Here is a 25,655-nt window from a genome sequence, read left to right on the forward strand (position 1 = left end):
CAATATACATCTCTGCAGAATTTTTGGTTTTATTGGTTTTTACTCCTTAACTACTATACACCAAACTGGAAAACATTACACATTCGCAGTCCATGGGATGGAGTTTTTGGGCAAGAATTCAAATACGTTATCCTAGATGTAACAGCAGAAAGCTTATCATCTGCAAAAAATCCAAGTAGTTTAACGTGTAAAAACTTTAGTCAGTTACAACCAAAAAGACCAGGTTTTGACAGGATCAAACATCGACCGTAAAAGTAACTAAAACAAAGCATGGCACTAGTGTGTGCGAGTGTCTCAATAAGACACAGGAATGAGACACTTTGGCTTTGTGTTTTTATTAAATAAATATCAGGCTAAACCTGAATAAAAACAGAGTTTCCAAGAACAAACATAGTTAAAACTGCTGCAAGTTAAAATAAAACATAACTTTCTGCACACAATACCCCTGAGTTACAATAATATATTCACAACTTTTACAGCACTTAGTTGCAAGTTATGTATACCACACTCATCACAATGTAACTGCTTGTCCAGTATCAAATAGCTTCTCTGGTGACTTATGGCTTTAACATTCCCAAACTCACATGAGAGTGCAAGTAATTTTCTGAGACAGAAGCTTAAGTTTAAGAAATACAGAGTTAAGAGAGTTGCTGACACCAAATGTTTCTTCAATGTTGCACTCAAAGAAAGCCTATTGTCCCTGATGTTCTACGGGCAAGAGTGTGCATGCAAATTAGAATTATAACCAAAGCTTCCACAGAGCCTGCTCTTACTTTGCAAACACTCCAGCATCATGTCCCGCATAATTAAATAAACACCAAGCTTGTCCAGAATATCATGTAAGATTTTAGTTCATATGTGGAGTTTCTCATTTTGTGCTGAACATTGAGCTACATGTTTAGCATCTTTTTAAATAAAACAACAACAAAAAAAATAAAAAATAGAAATTTGTTAATATGACTGATAAAACCCCCAGTCAGCGACAGCCGATGATCAGACACTCACTCCTCCTCTGGGAACTTGAACTTGGCGTAGACAATTAGCATGACTATGGACATGAAGACACACAAGGAACCAATCACGAGGTAAGCGATGCCCAGGAACTCATTCTTTCCGCCCATCCAGGACACATTGCTGAAGACCACCTTCTTTCTCCCGCCAAAGCTCAAAACAGGATAGTCTGGGGCACAAGTGTTAAGGACGTACAGGAGTAGGAGTACACAAAAAAAAAAAAAAAAAAAGATTAGAGATAATGAAAAAAAAAAAAGAAAAAACGCATTGACTGTAAAAGGATTAAAAACATACCAGGATTTATATTTACATTTTAACATTGTATGACAATTATCAGACTTGAATAGATCTCAAATTCTGTTTTTGTTTTGTTTTTTTTTGCACCAGAGGAGATCAGCAAGAAATCAATTATTTGTAGTTAAAAAGGATTTAAGCCTGGCATCGCAGCAACCAGATCCATTACAAAGGTCAAACCGGGGTAGGTGACAATCGCTATTTGCCTAGTTTATTTACCTATGTCAGAAAAATTTGCCTGTTTTCTTTTCTTTCTTTTCTCTCAAGAAACGCTCGAGTCACTGCAGTCATTCTGCCCACTTCAAGACTGAACCACACCCAACCAGCATAACAAACAGACTGCACTGTTGAGGTTGTAACCCGATACGAAGCGCGAGGCCTTTTCAGTGCCTCACCTGTCGAGTTCAGCTCGGGGGTTTCCTACATTTTGACCCAAGAACCCCCCCCCCCCCCCCCCCCCAAAAAAAAGGCTAATCGTGACAAAGTATCCAACTTATCTTATTTAACAGAGGTAGTTATCTTCTTAGGATAAACCTTTTACTTTAAAAATATAGTATCCGCTCCAACCAAACATGGAAGCAGTCGTGGACTCAAAGCCAAATATGCCACGAATCCTTGTTAAATAACAGTAGACTAAATAGTGTGACAGTGATGCATTTACATAACTTCCTATAAATTGCAAGAAACACTTTCATTTTAAATTAGATCATTTGAATGTCCTCCATCATGATTCTGTCTACATGAACTAGTGAAATAAAAAAAAAATAATAATCACTATGTTAAAAGTGGCTCACTGGCTTTTTCTTTCAGGGATTTTTAGAATGTCACGCTGAACAAAACAAAACAAAACAATACCCACTTATATCTCTAAGCAACAGCGTCAAAACCCTCCCCCAATCTGCAACACGCAAAAGGATACTGTAGGAAATCTCAAGGGTGTACTTTCCGGCTGGCAGACCCTCTTCATAATCTCCATCGGTGATTCGGCGATACAGCTTATTGAAATCTGGCAGCGCTGCCCTCCTCATCCACACCAGAAAGTCTTGATTGATGAAGCCGTTGTTAGCAGGGTCTGACAGGTCCAGCTCGTAAGCGGGCTTTGACCAAAATATGGGTTTCACAGTACCTGAAAGTAACACAGCCCACTATTTACTCCTCTAAAATCATTTTCAGATGATCTACTAAAGCACAAAGTCACATCAACATGGTAAATTAAGCCAAAGTTATTACCATTGAAGGCGTTCTTTAGAGGCGTGACACTGGGGTTTCTGTATTTGACGTTGTAGTCTGACCACCAAGCAATCCCTTTTCCATCAAAGGGCACCAGCTTCTTTGCCCCACTGACGATCTGGTACAGCTTGAAGGTGTCTGTAAAAAAAAAAAGTGAATGACAGAACTATATTGAACACTTCTGTTATGCAGCACTTTCACATCACAGCAACATCATCTGAAGAGTTAATGTCATATATACCATTGAACATGCTGTTTGCTACCGATCCACATGGCACAATTGGTTGGTTGTTGTCATACTCGTAGGGTGAACAGGTGTCATCGGGAGTCTTCAAGAGGTACAGGAAACAGTTTAGTTGTCAGACTTCAGATGAATGTCTTTGCTTGATGGGTAGTTGTACTTAGGTTCTGCATCTTCTTACATGACCGACTACGATTATCATCGTTGAACGGCACACAAGTGTCTGTCTTCTTTATCACAGTGGAGCGTTGTGTGTTAACTTACTTCAAAATAATCCAGGTCTCCAGACAACTGATTATCATCTTTGGACACTCCGTACCTTCTGTAGTTCTGGAAATAGTTGGTCAAGCCATAATAAAAGAACACAGGCCCCTGTCGTAGAGGACAACCAAAAAAAGATAGTCACGGGTCAGCCAAAGAGTACAGTTTAACTTGACAACTTAGCGAAGAGTGTTTATGTGTGAAAATGCACGAAAAGTGACCTTTAATAGGGTGTCAATGGAGAAGTCCAGTTTGCACATACAGTTCTTGACATCTGTGTTGGTGCACTTGAAGCAGGGGGAATTTTGCTCCACCCCGGTGTAGTCCATCTGTGTTGGAAAGAACAGCAATTATCAATTATTGATGGCTACAACTCCCATCTCCGTTGTCTGTTACAAGTCTGTAAGCACGGTCACCAGGTGGCAGACATTGGCTTTTATCTGTGTCTGAAAAAAAATGCACTGCAAATTGCTTTCGGCTTCTCAGGCCGATGGGACGTTTCCAACGACAGCGTCCTACCTCCAACACCTGGATGCTGTTGGAAGTGACAAAGAGAGCGACTCCAATGCCGATGAATGCCAGACCGATGAGGACAAACCCTGGGATAACAATGCCTGGGGAGAGCATGGGCTGCCATGCCGGAAGCCTCTGCTGAGTGAAGGCGGTGTTGTCAGGCCGGTCGGACGACTCCTGCTCTTCCTTCACCATTTTTCTGGTTCTGATGTAAAAACATTCATCAGCTCAAAAGTCTGTTATTGCTCATAGCTTACATGATACCTTATCTAAAGCATGTCATAAGCTTCTACTGCCATGGTATACATATGAAACACTGCTTTAAATAGTCTAGATGGGTGAGCCTTTCTTTTAATACTCAAACCCTTTAGACTTCCTCATTTCTTTTGTTTTTAGTGTCTTACTTGTTTGGTAGTTGAAAGAATTGTTTAACATAGATCACCTCGAAAAGATTTTCTATTTCGCTGAATAAATAAACAAAACATATATATCTAGTAATCTGCCATCACATTAGTTCACAGCATAACACAACCAGAAAACAGACATTTCATTCATTTGAACTTCTCAGAGGCTTGTTAAAAGTTCGTTTGAGGCATCTATATCTACGTATCTTTTACTTACGCGGCGTCGGCTCAAAATGGTGAAACAAAGAAGTCAACAAAACACCGATATTCCTCCCTTTGTGATCGGCTCGACGTAAAAGCTCACCTTTACCTGGCGACGCCCATTCGCACCTCTTCCTCTATATGCAGAGCTCAGATCAGTTGAGGATTTTCTCGGATAACTGCAAAGTGAGGAAAGCAGAGCGGAAGCGCTGATTCCAGACCAGCTTTAAAAATTCAACTCAAATAACTGTATATATCTAAAAGCTAAAAACAAACCATGGAGATGTATGTTTTAAAGGAATTGTGCATAAGTAAATGGGAAGTTGAATTTAATTCGTTTGAGTTCAGTGTCTGTGAACAGTGAAACGCCACCTTCTCCATTTGATTAACGGAAGTTTTAACCAATCACTTTACTCAATGACATTGTGTAACGTTTTCCCACTGACCAATCACAGACGACTTCGTTGAAAGCGGACCCGCAACTGTGCCGTCTTTGTGTTGACATCTTCGGAGGACTGAGGGGTATTACTAATATTTTTTAAATGCGCAATTGCCATTTCTTTAAAGAACTGCATTCGCTGATGTAAATAGATGTAACTTTATTTCAGTGTCAGGCTATTAGTGTGCATATCTTTGTTTGCAAAGCTGCCGCACCTGCTCTTAGCCACATCTCATTGTTAGCATCTGCTAACATAGCATGGTGTCCTATGATTAATTTGAAGGTGTGCATTTTAAAACTATTAGCGTTTTCTGTCTGACTGCAGTTCAACGTTTTGGGGGTTTCTTTGCAATTGGATTTAATGACAGTGAAATTTGAGTGGGTTATGTGGAAGTCGGTACGTGGTAAAAACAAAACTGCAGAGATCACATGCTAAGTTCATTCCGTATTGCTGCTAGCTTTGTTGATGCTAGCTAATGTTAGTCATTTTGGCTAAAATGGCAATCCCAGAAACAAGATAAAAAGACAGGATGCAGGATTGTGACTAACGATCTGGTTAAAACCAAATCAAACAATTCAAACAAGCCAGCGTCCTTTTTTTAATATTACTTATTTAATTAATTAATTGTTTTAAGGTTTTCGGGAGGAAATGGTCTCGCATACCCAGCGCATTAAAGCTTTTGGAAAACATATCAACCTGCTTACGTTTTTTACTCAATCGATTAGCTGAAATGAATTCAATGTCGTATAAAAGGCAACATTTTTGTTTAGTTGGTCCTGTTTGTAACCATATCTCTGGTTCTGTCTTCGTTTCTTAGTGTTTGAATGGATATTACCAGGTGTACGGAGAAATGGGTAAAACAAGACAAGGTTACTGTACCTTGGAGCCCTCATTTCATAAAATCCATGACATCCATGCTCAGTTAACATCATTTCTATCATCCAGTGATCAGATGTGGTGTTCTTGGGTGATGTATTCCTCAAATGTTCTTCAGTATTTGGTGGCTGTAAAAGAGCATTCATAGTAACAAACATGCAGCTGACTTAAGAGTTTTATGTAATTATTTTGATTGGAGTGAATTTATCAAACTAACCGTTATGACCATCACAACAGTGAAAGAAAGCTTTAGTTAACGACTGTACTTACAATGTTTGCTTATCATTCTATGCTTCTGAAATATTTAGATTAGAGGTTTTAATGTTGGCACGTTTTCTCAAATCTGACAAGTCATTTCCTCCAAGTTGTTGGGCTCCGTTTTCTCACCTTTGGAACTGTGGCCATGTTGTTTTCCTGTCAGCTGACGCTAATCAGAATACAATCAAAGACTAGTAGGCAAACACTTTTTAGGAGCAGTAGTTGGCCGTTAAGGCACAGCAGCAAAAAGGAGCACAAACAGTTTAAAACAATGCGGAAATATGATATTTTGACAGTTGTCTGGGCCGACAGATTACGAGAGAGTGAGATAAAAATTAGCTGCAAACGTTGTAATTGCTTTTGTTTGTTATTTTTAACACATCTGGTTGACATCTTTGTTGGGAATTTGACAAAGTGCTGTACAAAATAACTCGCACTTTAGATGCTACTTTATTTGTTCTTTGCACTTACAACCCACACTTCATCATTTTCATCTAATGATTTATAGTGTTTTTCATTGGTTCATTGGTTATACTTTTTTGAACATTCATAGTCGCCCCCCCCCCCCCCCCCCAAAACTGTATGCAAGTTGTTGCGTTTTTGTTTTCGATTTTATTTCATTCCTATCCTCCATTTGTTCAGGAGAGGCCTCCAACATCCTCCATAATGCTCTCTAGCAAGAAATCCGATGCTGGTTCCTCTTCCTCCTCCTCTTCATCTTCTGTTGGAACAGCGGGAGGTGAAAGGGCCTTGAGTTCTGATGCCCAGACTGGTCCCTCGGCCTCGGCCGCAGGAACTATGGATTCAAAGAAGAAAGAGAGGTCTTCCCCTAGTGGGGAACCTGGGGGAGCCTCTTTTCCCCACCAGTCAGGTCCTGGGGGGGCGGACCAGGACTCAGCTGAAGTCCGTAGGACGAGTCGACGCAAGCGAGCAAAAGTAAACATTTTAGGTTTCTGGAGCCTCGGTAGAAGAGGATTTTTGTTAAAAATCACCAGTGTTTGAATCGACTACATTCTAAGACTACTGGCTTGTATGTATAAAGAGTCGATGTATTTCTTGTTATAAAAACTTCAGTTTTGATATTTCTCTGTAGCTCAAGTCTCAGATTTGTGTTTATTTACCAAGTGTACGCAGAAGTTAAAACGGGTCTTTCTTTTTTTTAATCCCCCCTTTTCTGTGTTTGCAGTGTGATGTTAATAGTCTTTGTTGGTTACGATGGTAAGAGTTTCAACACTTTTCAGGAGAGCGAGTGAAACGAGCAAATTACGGGAATGCCGGTTTTAATGATGCTTTTATTGTGCCTACCGTTGCAGGTGGAGTACCGCGAGATGGACGAAAGCCTCGCTAATCTGTCGGAGGACGAGTATTATTCGGAGGAGGAGAGGAACGCCAAAGCGGAGAAAGAGAGGAAGCAGGTCATCCCTCCTCCACCTCCACCACCCGAGGAGGAGAATGACAGTGAACCCGATGAACCATCCGGTGAGTCGGACGCTTCAAAATGAAGCGGCTTCTGTCGGGGGGGGGGGGACTTGAAGTGAAGTTTGAAAGAATGAGCTTTGAGTACTTGCATGAAGGCTGTTTCTGATCATTTATCTCGTGACTTCAGAACACATTGAACCTAAATTCATTGTTGATATTATCCAGTGTTCCACTCGGCGTTAAAATGTTAACTTGTAGGTTTGGAAGGAGCTGCTTTCCAGAGCCGTCTTCCTCATGACCGCATGACATCCCAAGAGGCTGCCTGCTTCCCTGACATCATCAGTGGTCCCCAACAGACTCAGAAGGTGTTCCTGTACATCCGCAACCGTACGGTATGTGTAATTCTTTTTTTTACACATTACTTACTTATGGTAATTGTTGTGTGATTACTACTGTAATTTATATCGATCTCATCCAGATCCAACTGTGGCTGGACAACCCCAAGATTCAACTGACCTTTGAGAACACAGCACAGCAGCTTGAAGCTCCATACAACAGTAAGACATCAAATTAAACACGATTCCTCCTTTGCTTTCATTGAATGATCTTTTTCCCCAAACCGAATTGCAGATTTATTGCTCTTTTTTCTTTCTCTCTGTTTTTATAGGCGATGCCGTGTTGGTCCACAGGATACACAGCTACTTAGAAAGGCACGGCCTCATTAACTTCGGGATTTACAAGAGGGTCAAGCCTTTACCCAGTGAGTTCACTTCATTCACGTCATTAACACTCGTCTTGATTTGGTATCGATATTATTGCGTCGTTTAATGTACTTCCTGCTTGTTGTTAACAGCTAAGAAGACTGGAAAGGTTATAATCATTGGGGGAGGTGTGTCTGGTCTCGCTGCAGCCAGGCAGCTGCAGAGCTTTGGGATGGATGTGACAGTGCTGGAAGCCAGGGTAGGTCACCAACAGGATCTCCACGAAACACGTTTCTTCTCATTTTCTTATTAATTGGCTGTTGTCACACCTTGTTTTGTGATGTTTAATCGTACTTCGTGACTAATAGCATTGGGAGATTATTGCCTCTTGATACACTTTTCAATTCTCCAGTTTCAAACTTTACTTTTGTTAGAAGTGTGTGTATATTTATATATTCGTGTTATTTTTTATTTTATTTTTTACTTATCATTTCCATGCAGGACCGCGTTGGAGGCAGAGTGGCCACATTTAGGAAGGGCAATTATGTTGCAGATCTTGGAGCCATGGTAGTAACTGGGCTGGGTAAGGATCTAATTCAGTGTCAGTCACACGAGTCTAAACATACTATTGATATGATTACTTCATATCTGATCGTAAGAGTACTGCTTTGACTCGGGTTGTGTCATCACTGTCAATTTATTCTTGGTGGCTCTTGGTTGGAGATCTTACCGTAGAGCTTTTGCAGTGACTTTAATCATCCTGCAGAGGGTGACAACCACACATGCTGTATCACTGTCATTTGTTTGTGTGTGTTTGGTCAGGAGGGAATCCTATGGCTGTGATCAGTAAGCAGGTCAATATGGAGCTGGCTAAGATCAAACAGAAGTGTCCACTGTATGAAGCCAATGGCCAGGCTGTGAGTATCATGTTTTTTTTCTCAGTAATTTGAGTTTCCTCTTTCCCATTATTATGCCAAAGCCCAAACAATCAATAACTTGTTGGTAGTTGTAAACTGAAATAATTTTCAGTTGTTATTCAAATAAAAAAACTAAAAAAATTTTTCTGTCCGACCGATGCTTGGAAAAATATTTCATCTTGACACACCCATTCACCATTCCCATTGTTGGTAGCAAAAGTATGTGAACCATCTTATTTAATATCTTGTCCAACTTCTCCCTCTTTTGGCAACAATTTCTGCAAACTGCAGATCAGATCAGCACAGTGCTCAGGAGGAATGTTTGTATTTTATAGCCGTGTTCTTCTGGCTTTGCCCATCATTTCTGTTGGGTTAACGCATCCAGACCTGATGCAACATTTATGCGCAGTTGGCTTTCAAACCTGATGCGACTTCAGTATTTTATCAGTATTTTCCAAAACGCACAGAGCATCTTTAAATATAAGGCCAAAGTCAATAATTTACAATAAAAGCTCAAGGTTGCTCCCCGAGCTCGGATTCGCCATCCAAAAGATGGATTTGATCAAAAATAGAAGTCAACCAGCTGTCATAATTCCTTCAGACAAACATTATAATACCACATAGGTATTATGAGAGGTGTTTGTTTAGTTTTTTTTGTTATTTTAGTCATGATTCCAATCAGCAGATGCTTTTTATAAAAGGCAAACTCAAAATGGTAGCTTTGTTTTAACCGACACCTCCCAGCTTGTTTTGTTCATCAGATTCCAGGTTTTCCAACTTCAAATTGTGTGACTTCATTAGTTTTGTGGTTCACATGCAGTTTTCATCACTGGGAATGGTTGAATGACATATTCGTTATGTAAAAATAAAACAAAATTCATTGATGTGTTTGTCAGCATGGAAAGGATCTGGCCATATTTTAAGACGCGTTTATACAAAGACGCTTCAACCCCTTCAGGCAGGAATCTGGCTTTCCGTGAGCCACAAAAACACAGTGAACGTATTTAACTGCTTAACCTCGCGTGTGAACAGCAGCTCCACTTCCTCTCAGGACAGAGCAGACCAGAAAACGAATATGGCTTAATGTCGTTAAATTAGGAATAAACACTTTTGTTGTCCATTAAGAGGCTGCAACATTAGTAGGATGTTTCGGGGTTGTTTTTCTCCCGGGGCACTTCCATTGAAGTAGGGAATAGACTGCAGGGCTCTTGAAGCGTCCACATCATGTGTAACTGGTTTCCTCCTCTGGAGGAAAAAGCTAATTAAATGTACATGTTTTGCTTTTGTGCAAACCTGTTTGAGGTTGAAGTTGTGTTGACTTAATATGTTCTCTTTCTCTCCTCCCCCTCCCCTTTTTTTTTTTGTCTTTTCAATCCCTCCCATGTTCATCTTTTGGTGAACTGCTAAAGGGTGAACGGTGCACAAGTGTATGTATATGTTTACTTACATAATCTATCCCTCTCCTCATTTTTCATCTTTTACTGAGAAACATCCCTCTCTGTTTGAATTTCACTTCATGTAACCACTTCTCATCCATGTAGCATTATCTCCTTCTGTAAACCTTCATCTTTTAAACTGACTAAATTAACTCTTTATTTATCCATTATTTTATGTAATTTCTTAAAGTTTATTAAAGGGAATTTCCACAGAATTATTGTAAGTCTTAAAAGTTTGTGAAAAAATAAGAACTTTCTGCTATGAGTGACCTTTCCCATCAGAGTAACTTAGCATTACAAACATGACAAAATGAACTGCATGTTTATCGAGATATGAAATGCCAGGAATATTAACATTTGCTCTTTTTAACTTGTGGAAAAGACTGGTTGAAGTAAACATAGTGATGAATCGATCCGTGCACCATTTATTTCCATATTGAGTTTTTTTTTAATTGGATCCAGCACCAATTCCAGTGGATCTGCACATCTTCCTTCTGTTTAAGTCCAGAATGAATGAATGAATGAATAGTTTGTGTGGAGCAATGAACGAATGCCAGAAATTCTGTCGAATTTCATCTACGGATTTCTGTTTCTTGAACTAGTTTTAATAGCTGGGAGTCGGTAGAAATGGTGCCTTCTGTCTATGTTGGGTTCACTTGTTTTTTTTGTGTGATTTGTGCCACAATGTGTTCCCAGGTCCCTAAAGAAAAAGACGAGATGGTGGAACAGGAGTTCAACAGACTGCTGGAGGCCACATCTTACCTCAGCCACCAGCTGGACTTCAACTTCCTCAACAACAAACCTGTTTCTCTGGGACAGGCCCTGGAGGTGGTCATACAGTAAGTGTGGTGATCACTGCATGAGCTCATGGTGGCAGATGCATTCCTTACCCGTGGATGCAGAAAAGAGATGCATACAAACAAAAACATTTCTGATGCTGTACCCGTCTGTAGGCTGCAGGAGAAGCACGTAAAAGATGAGCAGATAGAACACTGGAAAAAGATTGTGAAGACTCAGGAGGAACTTAGGGACCTTCTCAACAAGGTGAGCGGAAGTTAGGTTTTCTCTTGGCCTCTAACGACTTCCACGTCGCCACTAACCTCCTTCTGCCTCCCCCTGCCCCCTCAGATGGTGTCTACGAAGGAGCGTGTCAAAGAGCTCCATCAGCAGTATAAAGAAGCAAGTGAAGTCAAGCCTCCCAGAGATATCACAGCCGAGTTCCTGGTGAAGAGCAAGCACCGCGACCTCACCGCACTCTGCAAAGTAAGCGCAGCAGAAGAGCATCACAGCAGAATCCTCACTTCTCTTCACATCTCATACACGTCCTACACCATACACCCTCAATCTCATCTCAGATTGATCGCCTTTAATTTAAAAGCTGCATCATATGCATTTCTTCGTTTGTTTTCCATGTTGAGAGTGAGTACAAATGATGGATTTACAATAATTTAGTCGTGTAAGTGTGTTTGATTTCATTGGACCACTGTGAACTATTTGTTAATTTTATTGGTCTAATGTTACGAGGCAAAATGTTTTTCTGCGGCAAGAAAAAAAAACGTATATTAGCCGCACCGTATTATAAGTCCCGGTGCTCAAAGCCTGGGAAAAAAGTAGCGGCTTATAGTCCGGAATTTACGGTAGTTATTTTAAGCGGTTGTCCGGGCAGGATTCCTTTGTGACTCTCATCGCCAGTAACGCAGAACTGTGTTTATAGTGTCTGCATTTCCATTTGCAGTAGCTTTAACTAAGATTTCCTAAAGTTGAGTCGTAGATGTATCCAAAGATCAGGAGGTTGAGCCACCGCAGCCTGCAGGAGAGAAGCTTTGATCTGAGGGACAACGGTTGTCAAACAAATAATTTCTAACAGAATTACAATGGTGAAGCCCCGCTGCATGTTAAAGGGGATATTTTACAGACTGTTAGATCAGGGGAGATGCCTCAAAGAATTTAAATGCTGTGCTGTCTAAGTAAGGAAGACAGGCTGTGTTTAAGTTGTTTAATGTCCTGCTTGGATGTATTATTAGTGAGTGCCGGTGTTTTATTTTTGGTGCAGATAAATCACCTCCACTGCTGCTGTGTGTATGTTTTGGAGGGAGGTTTTAGTTGCTTTAAACACAGCTGGTCTCTGAACATGATTTGTCTGCGACCCATGCGCAGCCTGAGAAACCACTTCAAGGCTCTGGATCACGCTCTGCCGGTCTTTATGTCTGCAGACGTGTACACACACTTTGAACAAGACAGACGGAGCATTTTAACAGTGCGCGCTCATAACATGCATTTATGACCACTGCGTGTGACAAGATTTTAAAGCCAGTAAAAGGGACGGCTGTTTAATTCAGTGTATTTTTGTTTGGATACCCCATGGTACTCTTCCTACTTTTAGGATTTCCTCAGGTCAGCTTGCTAGTTCAGAGCTTTGTCTCCTTGTAGGTGGTATAACCAGACTTTGCTCCGTTCTTCTAGTTTATTCCGTTGTGGCGAACTGATGAACAGGTTGAATTAGCTCTCTTTGTCAAAGCTTTTTGTCCTCCTTGTTCTACATGACCTGAAACCCTTTGGGTGTGTGCCTCCCACGTACGCTCATCTAGTTAAGACATGACCTCCTGAAGTCTGGCTGAAGGTTAATTTGTCGCGGAATATTGCTCAAGCGTTGTTGCTAAGAAAAAATGAGTTTTTTTTCCTTATGGATGTGCAATGAAACATACTTAGTCTCTCTGTGTCCCTTGTCCCCGTGCAGGAGTACGACGAGTTGGTGGAGATGCAGGCGAAGCTTGAAGAGAAGCTTCAGGAGCTGGAGGCCAATCCCCCCAGGTGACACACCACTCTGATTTGACAGCATCGTTTTGACTTATTCTGCCTCCTCAGTTTGGCTACTTTCACTTTGCAACCGACGCGGTTTCAGTCCCACCCAAGTCCCGTTTAGTACAGGTCAGACACGTGAGCATTAGCTGGGTCAACAACAGGACAGATAACATCGTATTTCTGAGGCCACTCAGGAGAATAAGACGGGAGCAATTCTTCAAGTGAAGCTATTGCAGCAGATTTGTGGACGACATTTAGCTTTTAAGGACAGCAAACATTCCTCCAGCTATTTAAGATTGATTGAGGAGGACAAGAAAAGCCAGATGGCTAACATTTAGTGTTTGGATTACATTAGCTTGTGATATAAATGTTGATATTGATCTCCAGAAGGTTTGATTACAGGTAGTGCAGGTGAAGGATGTCTAAGTTGAAGCATTATGTGACTGGAGTGAAAATAGTTTGCTTCATGGTTATGAAAATATTTGCATAGCAACAATGTTTTCCCGTGTTACGCCCTGTGGCAGTACACCTTTAGTTTCTGAAATGTGTTATAAGATGTATTATTAAATCAACAGCGGGTTGAGTTGTGCTAGCTGGTGCATGTGAGAATCTTTCCCTCCCATGTCCTCACAGCTGCCTGTGTACCTCCTATCTCTCTCCTTTGCTCCTTTCCCACAGCGATGTTTACCTCTCGTCGAGGGATCGGCAGATCCTCGACTGGCACTTTGCCAACTTAGAGTTTGCCAACGCTACACCCCTCTCCACTCTGTCTCTTAAGCACTGGGATCAGGTATGTACATGTACACATATCGAAATGTCATTACTGTGCGATGTAAGAGAATTATGGAGACTGCAGAGATGCCTTTCACAGTTTCATATGGAAGAACTTAGTTTAATTTTGAGATACTTCTGATAATTCTGTCTTGTTACATTAGGTTTATTGTGCCACTGGGTTAATGAGTAATAAATATCTCCTCAGGATGATGATTTTGAGTTCACTGGCAGCCACCTCACAGTGAGAAACGGTTACTCATGTGTTCCTGTGGCCCTTGCCGAGGGTTTGGACATCAAACTAAACACAGCAGTGCGACAGGTCCGATATACGGCATCTGGTATGTGTACAGTAGGTGTGACCTTAAATTGGAAAAACATCCGAAAGGAAACTACATTTTATGCATTTGAATGTTGTGTGTTCCTGCTCCAGGCTGCGAGGTGATTGCTGTTAACACTCGCTCCACAACCCAGACCTTTATATACAAGTGTGACGCTGTGCTGTGCACGCTGCCCCTCGGCGTGTTAAAGCAGCAGCCCCCCGCAGTCCAGTTTGTCCCCCCACTGCCAGAGTGGAAGACATCGGCCATACAGAGGATGGGCTTCGGAAACCTCAACAAGGTTGGACTGCAACAAACACAACTGAACATATTTCATCTGCATTTATTTGATTGGGTTTCCATCCTCAGATGCTTACTTTGCCTAGACAATTAAATCTGATGCTTGATTAGACAAAACTGATGCTGGACGGCATTAAACGTCGATCCACCCCCGAATATCGTGAAAACCAGCTGCAGTAATGTGCCGGATTGTGTGCATTCCCTCTCAAAATGAGTCACCGCGTCCAAGTCAGAGTTCAAGTTGTAAGGCGCATACTGTGGTGTGTTTCCAACAGGGCAGATTATTTGCTTGCTTTGGAAGATCCCCTGTTGCTGTTTCTACCACAGTCTCATTTTGCTGCAAGCTTGACCATCGGCTACCAAAGGGCCCCTGTAGTCAAAAATGTACTCATTTATTTTTCCTCTGAGGCGCACAGAAAGCTAAGCCACACATCTGAATTGTCTTTCTGTTTTTTCCATACATCGTTGTAGGTGTGAGCATTAAATCCAACATCGGTGATTCCTCTGCAGCTTGAAAACAGAATGGGGCTTGTCGCTCTGTTCATTTTGAGTGTGCAGATGGAGTGTTGGACGGTTTGTGTGGCGAGGGTGGAGCCGGGGGCCCGTTGACGTGAGAATAGCAATCCGGTGCTCATTCTGCGTCACTCCTGACCCTCCACCTCTTGCACTCTCTCCGTTGCTCAACATTATCTGCAGCAGGACAGTTTACGTAGCTCGTAACGCTGCCGCAGCACAGAGGAGAATGCTGCATTATTATGCAACCTGTGCAGCTGCTACCGCTGTGTCTCCAGCAGAGGGAGCCCCACCATTCACATGGGGGTTTTAAATCCTGGCAGCAGAAGTGCTAAACATGAGATTGTCCTCACAGAAGGTGAAACTTTCTACTGAAATGAGCATTTGGCTGGTTGTGTGACTTCTTTTTGCGTTTCTCCCTGTTTTGAAGGTGGTGCTGTGTTTTGACCGTGTGTTCTGGGATCCAAGTGTTAACCTGTTCGGTCATGTTGGCTCCACAACTGCAAGCCGGGGCGAACTCTTCCTCTTCTGGAATCTCTATAAAGGTAATGAGATCATGTTCATCTCACACGTTACTGATGTTTGTTTTTTTTTTTATCACTGGTATCATATACTGTAGGGATTTTCAGTGATGTGGTACTGAAATGTTGTTCATGCATGGCCTTTCTTTGTATTAAAAAGCCATGCATTATATGGGTTGTATTATAAACCCGTGTTTATAACGTATTATGACTCTTTCTTCGATCAGCCCCGATCCTGCTCGCTCTGATGGCCGGTGAAGCCGCTGGCATCATGGAGAACATCAGTGACGACGTTATCGTTGGACGCTGCCTGGCAATTCTCAAAGGAATATTTGGAAGTAGCGCTGTGCCTCAGGTTTGAACATCATTTTGCTTTAAAAAATTCTGTTTTTTGTTTTTTTTTTCTGTTCTGCAGGATGTCAGTTTGTCTATCTCTCTTCACTTTGACTTTTTTTTTTAAGCTCATTGCACTTCTCTGCTCAAAAGCTGCTTTAATCTGCCATAGCTTTCCCTTTTTTTTTCCCTCCCCAAATATTTCAAGTGGAATTCATTCCTGATTTCACCCCCGTAACCACCACACAGAGAGCATATGTGAAAGCACTCGCGAGTGGAGACGCATCCAAACCACCCGTCATTATAAGTCATTTGCTTATGGTTTCAAATGGGATAAAAAATCACATGCGTGCAAACCAATGCTGGAACTGTGCACCAGCCAGCTGTTTACAGGTCCCTCTAATGTCATCATGGAAACTCCTAAAATGTATGTGGTGTTGTCTGTTGTCATGGCAGCCGAAGGAAACTGTGGTCACTCGCTGGCGTGCCGACCCCTGGGCGAGGGGCTCCTACTCGTACGTCGCAGCAGGTTCTTCGGGTAACGACTATGACCTCATGGCACAGCCCATCACACCTGGCCCAGCTATACCCGGAGCCTCGCAGGTGAGAACATAAGCAAAGAAGACTTTAATGTATGGGTTTGGATGAGTGAGTCAGTGTGTGAGAAAGCATCCTCGCCTGCCCACAATATCCAACCAAGCCAAAGCGAAGCCGTTTATTGCCTACACAGATGTTTTTTGGCTTTTTTGATGTTGGCACGCAGATTGATGCGAACAAGTTATGTGTTGGCTGGCGGGTTATAAGATGTGGCTGCTACCCTCCACACCCGCACCGCCATTTAAAAAAAAAATTACACACAAAAAGACACAAGCACACCTAAACCTTCTTCTTCTTCCGTCAGCCCGTCCCCCGTCTTTTCTTCGCCGGCGAGCACACCATCAGAAATTATCCGGCGACAGTTCACGGCGCCCTGCTCAGCGGCCTCCGAGAGGCCGGACGTATCGCAGATCAGTTCCTGGGTGCCATGTACACACTCCCCAGACAAGCCACACCCACTGCCACCAGCAACCCTCAGCAGGCTCAGCCCGCCGCCAGCGTCTGAAATGGCCTCTCATAGATGTCGTCAGCTAAAGACTGTCCTGTCCACTATAGCGGTTCATGAAAAAAAAAAAAAAAACCTTAAACTCGTAACATGTTTGTTTGTGAAAGAACTTGGAAGTCCCAAAAATGAACTTTGTATTTTTGCCTTCAGACTTAAAAGGATGAGACGGTGAGTTTACTTCCTTCACTGCAGCGTTTCAGTGAAATCTGAATATGCGAACAGTTTGCATTTAACTTGGACAGAGACTGGGCCTCCCACCAAGCAACAAGGAATCATTTACATTTTTATTTACTTTATAAATGTGTAGAAAAACTAAAGCATGGGTTTACTTTTGGTTGTTGGATTGACTCGATGTCTTACACCTCATGTGAGCTATTTATGAGCTCTTATTGAAAATGTAAAACTTCTTTGTTAAGTGTTATTTGTGTTATTTAGTCAGCATTTATTTTTTATTTTTATTATTAATTATTGTCAAATGGTTTGTTATTAAAAGAAGACCAAAATCTTGGTATCTGTATATTTTCTTCCAGACTTAACATCCTAGTTTTCTAGCATATACAGAAGCAAGATGGCAGCTTCTGCTTTGACCCCCCCGTGACCCTCCTTCATTGCAGGTCTGGCCACTTCCCAGGATCTGCGGTTATGTTTGTGTGCAAGAGGGACAGATGAGGCTCCCTGGCAACATCTCTGCATAGTGGGGGATCTGATGAATGAGGGAGGGAGATTAAAATGGTCAACCGTGAGCTCGGAGCTTTTCTGTGGAGCTGTGCTTCAGGGCTCTGTGCCCCTCCGTTTCCAGGCACTCTTTAGCGTCACAGGCCCCGCTTTCTCTCAGCGCTGTGGTTATTATCGTGACCAAAGAAGATGTTTGATGTAACAACAGTAATTCGAGCTGGGGTTTTGGACTGCAGCACTCTGATATTTTCACCTCTTTGGTAAACCATGTGTCTTACTGTTGACTAGTGAGGTTATTCTTCATGATTACGTCCAGCCCACATCAACCGATGACTTGATGGAGCAGCAGACGCAGAAAGCCATGAGCTGGAGATCTGCTTGATTAGAGACTAATGGTATAAACACCTCCCTCGTAATGCTGCATGTACTTGTGACAATACTGTTGATCATCACATCTTATATATTACTGCAAAACCCAAAAGGTACACTCGGTCCGGACTGAAATATCCAAACATACATTCGAGTTCTCGAGAGGATGAAAGCAGACCTCGACTTTTCCTTTGGCACCACAATCAGATGCAGCTTTCAGTATTCTTCTGCAAAACAAGTGATTTTCCCAGCAGCCTCAGCACTAATTGTTATGGCTACTCAGCAAGTCTTTGATTATTGTTATCATCTACTATATACCTGCATATCAGCATGTTTGCATTGTCAGTGTGAGCATTTTAGCATACCTCTGCTGTGGTTGATTCTCTAGATTACATTTAAAAAAAAAAAAAAAAAAAACACCTTAAAGCATCTACAATTATCAAGCCAGGGTTACTTTTTTTTCTTTTGTCACGTGGCCTCAAAACCGTTTGGATGCGTTACACAATGAGCCTCCTGCTCGGATTTTTCTTTCACTTACTTTAAGCTGTGAGCGCTTATTCCATCTCCTCCGTCACTCACCTGGAGTGCATCCGACTCATTTCCACGGCTGACTTCACAGCACTAATTCAGGTCAGGCATCAGTGCTGACTGAGGCTCACCAGTTCCAGGGGCCAAACGGGCACCGTGTTGTTGTTGTTTCACCTCCCCGCATCTGATATTTGGGACAGATTAAACCAGGGGAGGGGGGTTGGAGGCAGATTTAACCCCTGACTCTCAAACACTTCAGCGCGTCACACATGGCACAGAAATGTACTCTTGTTGGCCTTTGGCAGGATTGTTGGACGGTAAAAACGTGTCCTATGAGCCCATTACTAGTTTCACTTATCTGTTCAGTTCTATGACACTAAAATAAACTTGATCTTTAGTATTTTAGTTGTTCGATTCCATATTCACGTTGGCTGTTTTTTTAAACTCTCCATTTCTACTTTAAGCCAATACTACAACACATTCCAGACTTAAATTTCTGTTTTCTCTATTTTCAATAGTTTCATTAAGCATTTTTTTCTAAACCAGTACTTTATTCATTTGAATAAAATGGTTTTATGACCATATGAGAAACTTTCGGTTTAAGAAAAACTTGGCCATTAATAAATAAATGAATATGAAATGTTTAAGGCATTTTCTCACTGCAGATACAGCCATCTTAAAAAAATATATATATAATGTATATATATCTGAGATGGGAAATCTATACAGTTCAGTACTGCTGGCAGCATCCAAGCAGCTGCATTCAACATGCCAAGACTTGTACTCAGGCGTTGTTCTAAACCGTGCCTAAAGTAGAAATGTAGCCGTAAGCTTAAGTGGAGGTATGGCACAAGTTAAGTCTCTCAGCATAAAGGACGGTAGGTGGGAACGAGTCGAACCGAGTGGAGAGCTGGCTGTGTGCTGATCAGAGGTCTGTTCATTAGAACAGATGTGAAAAATTTGACGGGTCTTTTAAAGTTTGAGGAAAAGCAAATGTGGCCGTCGCAGAGGAGAGGCGTAGCTGTTTAAGAGAAAGATGTGTGTGCTGACTTTGCATTCCACAGCAGCTTGTGGTTTTCCTCTTTGTACCCGACCAATTTGCCTCATTTGTCTGCCTGCTTATTTTGCACGCCGTCAGCTGTTGTTCTCTCCTACTCCCCGTCTTATACAAACCAGGAGATTGGAGTCTCGCACAGAGCGTATATTAACGCTCAGAGGGTGTACCGCTATGAAATCAGAACTTGCTGAGCTTGTTCGGCGAAACAAACAAACAAACAAAAAAAAAAGCATAAAAGAGACTAACATACACAATGGTTTTGCACAACCTTGCGCTCACACACAGGTTCCAACATGGAGATGTGTTACAAACAGGTAGCTTTTTATTTTTATTGGAATACATATGGTCTGCTGTACAGTTGGCAGCTTTAAGAGACCTACATGCAGAGTGCGCCAGCCACAGTAAGGTTAAAACATGCACAATGTATTGAGTCTAAAACTGAGGGGGGGGGGGGGGGGAACAAACAGGAAAAGCCTCCCAACAGTCCACCTGGCTTTGCTGACACACTGAGATGCAATAATCGGTGACACATTTCTGCGTTCGACGCCTCTTGTTCTGCTCACAGAATGTATGAACGCTCAGCTGTTAAAATGCGATTGCACAGGCCAGAAAGTCTAATATCAGTGGATGGATGAGAGGAGATTCAGTAAAGACATCTTAATGATCATTTCCTGTGGGTTTTTACATATATACATACAGGTGTGTGGGAGGCCTGCACGCTTTTCTTTGGCAGCGCTGTCAAACAGAGAGCACAAGATGAACAAACCCTGAATTTATGAGTGAGGGAGAACAGAGCAGCAACGAGGTCCGAGCACTGAACGGTCCCCCCCCCCCCCCCCCCACCCCCTTTAAAATGGGACGACACGTGGCAAACCACTCAGCGCCACAGACCTGCTCAGCCCTGGTAAAAATGCACAGAACTCTCATTCTTCAATGACTATGGCAACGCTGGCCCCTCTCTCCCCCCCCCCCCGATCCCCGTGTGTCACCATGTCCAGGTTGCAAGACACGTCTCATGTTAAACTACTAAACACAAAACACAGGAAGAAGAACTCTCCAGGAGTGTAATAGCGACGATGACGATACATTACCTTGCAAAAAAAAAAAAAAAAATATCAATCTTAAAATCAAGTTGGACAAATATTTAATATATTTCAATAATAAGGCCCACTTTACAAAATTACAAGATTTTCCTTAAATAAAATCTATCCAATATAGATTCCAAAATAAGACATCTTTTGTTTAACAAAGAAATAAAAACATACATGAGCAGAAAACACAAAAGAAAAAACCCTCAAAGTGAATATCTCCCCTTTATTTCAGTATCTTGGAGACAGAGTATCCATCTGGGGGGGGGGGGACGCAGGAACTGTCTCCGACTGTAAACCGTAAATACTGTGGAATGATTTTGGCACAACGTTAGAAGGCTATGACACAGACATAACACGGTGCCATACCTCAACACTAAACGCACGATCACACGCGATTTCTCGGCCCATTGTTCGCCAATCTTCCTTCTTTTAAATACTCCAATTAGGTTGCTGCAAAAACATTTCTAACTCTGGTACATTCAGCGAAAATGGTACTAAAAATTTACTTTAAATACAATTCTGGGATTCATAACATTTTTCCCAAGGGGGCGGGGGGGGTGGGTATTACTCATTTAAGGTTATAAAGTTAAGTGCTGGTTAAGTGCAGATTACAGCCTATGCCACCATGACCCCGGCTCTACAATGGACGCCTTTGACGGCGAGCGCCTGCTCACTCCCCAGAAGTCTGGACTCGCACTCCGCTCTGCACTAAGTAGTGTAGCCGCTCCTTCGCAGCGCCACAAAAGCCATAGAAGTCTGGAAACCTCTAAAGTCTTCACCAAAGTCCCAGATGACCAATCAGTGCGTTCCATCGCGTCAACACTGTACAGACCTGTGCCAGTGAAAGCAAGAGGGGAGAAAAAAAGAAGAGCTAACAGAGTGGTGGCATTTTTGTGGCACGAAATACAGATGGAAGTCAGACTGTGTGTGAGCATGTGAAACCAGCTCTGACGGGGTTTCAGTGGATGGCGTGGACATACAGCGGGGTTAGTGGTGGTGTACATGGGGGCCTTGTAAGGAAGGAAGGCGCCATGCATAGCAAGGGATGGAGTTTCAACTTTGCCCTTTAACAAGCCCCACCTGCTTTAAACCCCTGCATCCAGGAGGGACCCTCCAACCAGTCATAAAACCTACAGTTTCCGACAGGTGGAGTCTTCCTAACCCCCCCCCCCTACACATGCACACCACACCACACGCTCAGCACCAACTCAAATGCTCTTTTCAGGGAAACTGCAGAGAAGAAGGTTCAAAAGGAAATATTTTAAAGGTGAAGGATTAACTGGAGAAGAAAGAAGCTTCTGGGTGTAGCTGTTAGGACACTACAGGACTGTCTGCATGGTCGAGTATCATATACTGGATGGAGGGAAACAGGTGAAGAACTTGACAGGCGGGTGAGGGGACAGAGAGGCTTGCATCACCAGGAGGCTGCATACAGTAATTCTGCCCCTCAGTGATGTCAGTCAAACATAAAACTCGTCTTAATTACCATAAGGACATTTATCATTAACCCGTTTCCACCTGTGAGACCTGCAGAAGCTTCCAACACGGCGTGTTGAGCCTTAAACGAGAACAGTGACAACACCAGACACACAGAAGACCACGTGCATCTCTGGCAACATGATCACAGGCAGAACTGGACACTCAATACCCTTGTAAGTTTTAATTAACCACAAAGTAGACATCTCTGCCAAGCTGTCCGTCTTCCTCTCTCCTGTATTTAGAAGCCCTGAGTCAAGATGTAAAGACAGGATTAGATGAAGCCCTGACCTCTGACCTTTCAGCTACTCAGGGAGCTGCCCGTCAAGATCTAGTGACAGGCCCCTGGCCTTCAATAAAACTACTCTCTGAACCAACTAAACACATCACTGTCGTTTGGGGCCAAGGCTTTGCTTTTGGGAAATGTGAATTCAAGGAAAACTCGGAGAAACAGAAGGACACAGTGAAAGATAGAGACACTTGGCTTCTCCTGAAGCCTAAAAGCAAAGTTGGAACTGGTTAAAAAGATGAAAGATTGTGGAAGAGTTGGCATTTCCTCTTGGTACATGCAAAGTGCGGTAGCAACAACAGAGAGAGTGCAGACGCACTATATGATCAGGAGTCTTGGCATGTGGACCGGGTGCTCTTAACAGTACGTCTGGTCTGTTTTTTCGTCCATCATAAAGCAAGCAGCAGCCAAAAGGAGACCACATTGCGATCCTTTCTGAGGCTACGCTGCACTCTGCGACTTTGACGGTCAATTGCAGTGGGCAGCTTTTTGGGTGGTGTGGTGTATATTCCTTAAAATGGTACTTTAGAGATTGTTTTTTGTTGGTTTTTTTGGGGGGGTGGGGGGGTGACATCCCTGAGGGAGATGTCAAAACTAGGAGAATTTAAATACTTTTACAACAGTCACAACAATGCTTCAAATGGAAAAGGAGAAACTAAAGAAAACTGAACCTTTCAATCAGTATCGCATGTCAGTTACAAAGATAGTACAAGTGGGGATTTGGATCGATCCACCTCTCCTCTTCTATTCAAGGCACAGATGAACATATAGAAGATATCTGTAGCAAAGGGTAAGCCTAAAAGTAATAAAAACGAGTGGAAATGTGCACACTGAGAGGCAACCAACCTCACAACAAAGTCATCACCTCTGACCTGTATCTGCATCATAATGACTGGCATGGTTACAGACAACGCCTGGGGGACAGCTTGATTGCATATAATCTCCCGCTCGCATAAACAGTAAAGTGACAAAGTCGCAACAGGCTGAGCTCCTACCACCAGGCAGACCTCTTGTCCATATATTTGGAGACTAATAAATATCAGAGCCAGACGGCAGCGAGCAGAATGCAGGTGAACTGAGAAATGTGCTGAATCAGATCATTCCCCAGCAGGGTCCAATAAAACAAAGCACCAAATATCACAACAGCAGAAGAAGCAGATGGAGAGCAGGCTTCGAAAGTTCTTCAGCAGATCCAGAACCCGGTTGCCGTAGTTACGCTCGGGTTACTTGGCAATTTAGCCGATTGAAGAAACTGAGAATGCAGCTGGGTTGATTGTAGCCATCGAGTAATTGGTCATTCTCAGCTGCATTCCTTAGCGACATTCATACATTTTTGCTCTGTGATCATAGTTTATGTCGCCCGCCATTCAAACCCGCGAAGCGGTTTTAAATTCCAGCAGGAGCCTTTTATAAAACACATGACAGGAAAAAAGGTTTGAAAATGTCAGCAAGGTTTCCGTCATAGACATGCACCGTTTCCCTCAATGAAAACATCTTCTTCTATTACTGGCCAGTGGCTGAGTGTGTTCTGTGGCCCTCTCACTGCAGCAACAGCTCCTGCCAGCGAGAGATTGCCCCGACACACCAAGTCGAGTTGATGTTTTATGACGTAACACAGTAATACAACTCTAGAAAAACAAAAAAAAAAAGGACAGAAAAAGAATCTGGGACGATTCGCACGGCGAATCCAGTCACACACAAAGCTGGACTGTCACTTCCTTGTTAGCGGTCCAACCCGGTCAGGCTTTCCTATGACTAATCAATATTTGCGACAGCACTGTGAGAAGAAGAAAGAAGAAAAAAAGTCCACCCTGTCAGGCCAGGTTTGCTGGTAATCCAAAGTCCAAGTTCAAACACAAACTCCATTTTGCTATGGCTCTCTCTCAGAATACGTGAATGAGGACAGTTGCTTCGGCTGTAAAACAAAGCACCACAGAAACTGTATCATGGTTTGAGGTTATAAACAACCTCCTGCTTTTTTCCCCGACATGTGCAATGCGTTTTATTGTGTGCAATCTGCATTCTTTTTACTTGACATGGCTGAGAGGAAAAGGAAAGGACGATGCAGAACAGGAAGCGAATTACAGAGAATGAAAATGACTAACTAACTAAAGTAAGGTCCCAGCTTGCAAGAAATGCCGTCTGTGCTCTTTAAATGTAGCAAACCAACCGTTTATTTTTTTTTTTTTTTTTTTATTTTAACTGTGCATGCTGCTGAGTCACAACCTTTCAAGTGCTTTTCATTCATTACCTAGAAACATGCAAATGTTCGCTCGAAATCAATGAGCCCTAATTAAATCCACTTTGAGGTCACAGTATGCCAGAAAGTGGTGATATGGGTTAAAAATAACCCGACAGTTACAATCTGCATGCATGTCCCGGTTGTTTTTGTGGATATGTGTGCGTGGTTTGCTTGCCTGTGTGTGAGAGGACAAATGTGTACGCCTCTCCAAACTAATATAAGTTCAAGATGATTTCATTACAAAAAGAAGAAAAAAAAAAAGAAAAGGTAATTCGCTTCCTGTTTTTGGTCACATTTAAAGTAGAGATCTTTTGGTTTTGTGAAGAGTTCTACATGACAATCCAGCCCTGTGAGATGCAGACGCACTGTTAAAACAGCACTGCTCCTGACTGAAGGTAAGGTGTGACGCTTTCAGCGAAGAAGGAAAAAAACTCAATTCTGACGACCCATCCAGCCCCACTGAGGTTACTGCAATGTTTCTCTGAGAAAGGCCTTCTCCTTCTTCCTTCCGAGTTTCTTTGAAACCCCCTCTGGCACGCAGGAAAAATCTTGAGGCCTCCCCAGCATGCCAGCCTCTCCCTTGTCAAGATTCGGGGGTTATACTATAATACATCCAACACAAGAAGCAGAAGAGGAAACATGGGCTGGTGAGGTGACCCCTGAAGTCTCAGTGCACACTCGCGGTCAGGTCTGTGGTTCGTTGTTCTATAGAGCTGCAACAGTTTCTTTCTTTTCTCGTTGCAAAAGCTGCAGATGTTGGAGACAGTGGTATCATATGTGGCCATCAGTTGGTGGAAGTCTGGTGCCTGGCCCTCACGCCACAGAGAGCTTAATCGAGTCCTGTGAGAAAGAAATGAGGCAAAGATCTCACTTAATCCTTCATATTTCAAATAGAATTCATCTTCTTTAGAGACATGGCTGGTCTATAATTACCTCACAATTTCCTAGAAAGAACAAGGGTTTTTTCTGGGGAAAGTAGATGCTGTGCTCAAACATTTCCAGTTTAAAGCAACCGTACGTAATTTTCCAGCAAAATGTGGAGATTATTTTGGTCAGCTCACGGC

The 25,655-nt window shown here is 42.5% G+C and overlaps 3 protein-coding genes across 7 annotated transcripts in view; 1 reads left to right on the top strand and 2 right to left on the bottom strand.

Annotated features, from left to right (window-relative positions):
* Window positions 1–309: 309 nt before the first annotated feature.
* Window positions 310–4,275, bottom strand: tmem30b (transmembrane protein 30B). Its single transcript, XM_072364688.1, has 8 exons — window positions 4,172–4,275; window positions 3,557–3,755; window positions 3,259–3,366; window positions 3,041–3,148; window positions 2,777–2,864; window positions 2,536–2,673; window positions 2,225–2,431; window positions 310–1,180 (listed from the first exon to the last, which is right to left on the bottom strand). The coding sequence occupies exons 2-8, from the start codon at window positions 3,743–3,745 to the stop codon at window positions 1,002–1,004; spliced, it is 1,017 nt and encodes a 338-aa protein (XP_072220789.1). The 5' UTR covers window positions 3,746–3,755; window positions 4,172–4,275; the 3' UTR covers window positions 310–1,001.
* A 330-nt stretch (window positions 4,276–4,605) lies between these two features.
* kdm1a (lysine (K)-specific demethylase 1a) lies at window positions 4,606–17,022 on the top strand. 5 transcript variants are annotated; one of them, XM_072364780.1, is made up of 22 exons: window positions 4,608–4,677; window positions 5,413–5,449; window positions 6,372–6,665; window positions 7,040–7,208; window positions 7,407–7,540; window positions 7,627–7,705; window positions 7,816–7,908; window positions 8,002–8,108; window positions 8,351–8,432; window positions 8,672–8,766; window positions 10,176–10,193; window positions 10,899–11,041; window positions 11,156–11,246; window positions 11,331–11,465; window positions 12,940–13,013; window positions 13,683–13,794; window positions 13,984–14,116; window positions 14,209–14,396; window positions 15,339–15,453; window positions 15,657–15,784; window positions 16,219–16,365; window positions 16,664–17,022. In XM_072364780.1, the coding sequence occupies exons 2-22, from the start codon at window positions 5,420–5,422 to the stop codon at window positions 16,862–16,864; spliced, it is 2,568 nt and encodes an 855-aa protein (XP_072220881.1). In that variant the 5' UTR covers window positions 4,608–4,677; window positions 5,413–5,419; the 3' UTR covers window positions 16,865–17,022. The 5 variants fall into 5 exon arrangements, with proteins under 5 accessions (XP_072220884.1, XP_072220881.1, XP_072220883.1 ...); XM_072364782.1 differs by having other exon boundaries at window positions 7,416–7,540; XM_072364781.1 differs by having other exon boundaries at window positions 7,043–7,208.
* A 2,771-nt stretch (window positions 17,023–19,793) lies between these two features.
* The window catches only part of luzp1 (leucine zipper protein 1), a 42,418-nt gene continuing 36,556 nt past the window's right edge, over window positions 19,794–25,655 (bottom strand). Inside the window, exon 8 of the mRNA XM_072366173.1 lies at window positions 19,794–25,431. The gene's annotated coding sequence lies outside the window, so the exon portion shown is untranslated. The remainder of the gene's footprint in view (window positions 25,432–25,655) is intronic.

Source organism: Leuresthes tenuis, unplaced genomic scaffold, assembly GCF_036924035.1.
Source record: "Leuresthes tenuis unplaced genomic scaffold, fLeuTen1.0.hap1 SCAF_15, whole genome shotgun sequence".
Lineage (NCBI taxonomy): Eukaryota > Metazoa > Chordata > Actinopteri > Atheriniformes > Atherinopsidae > Leuresthes > Leuresthes tenuis.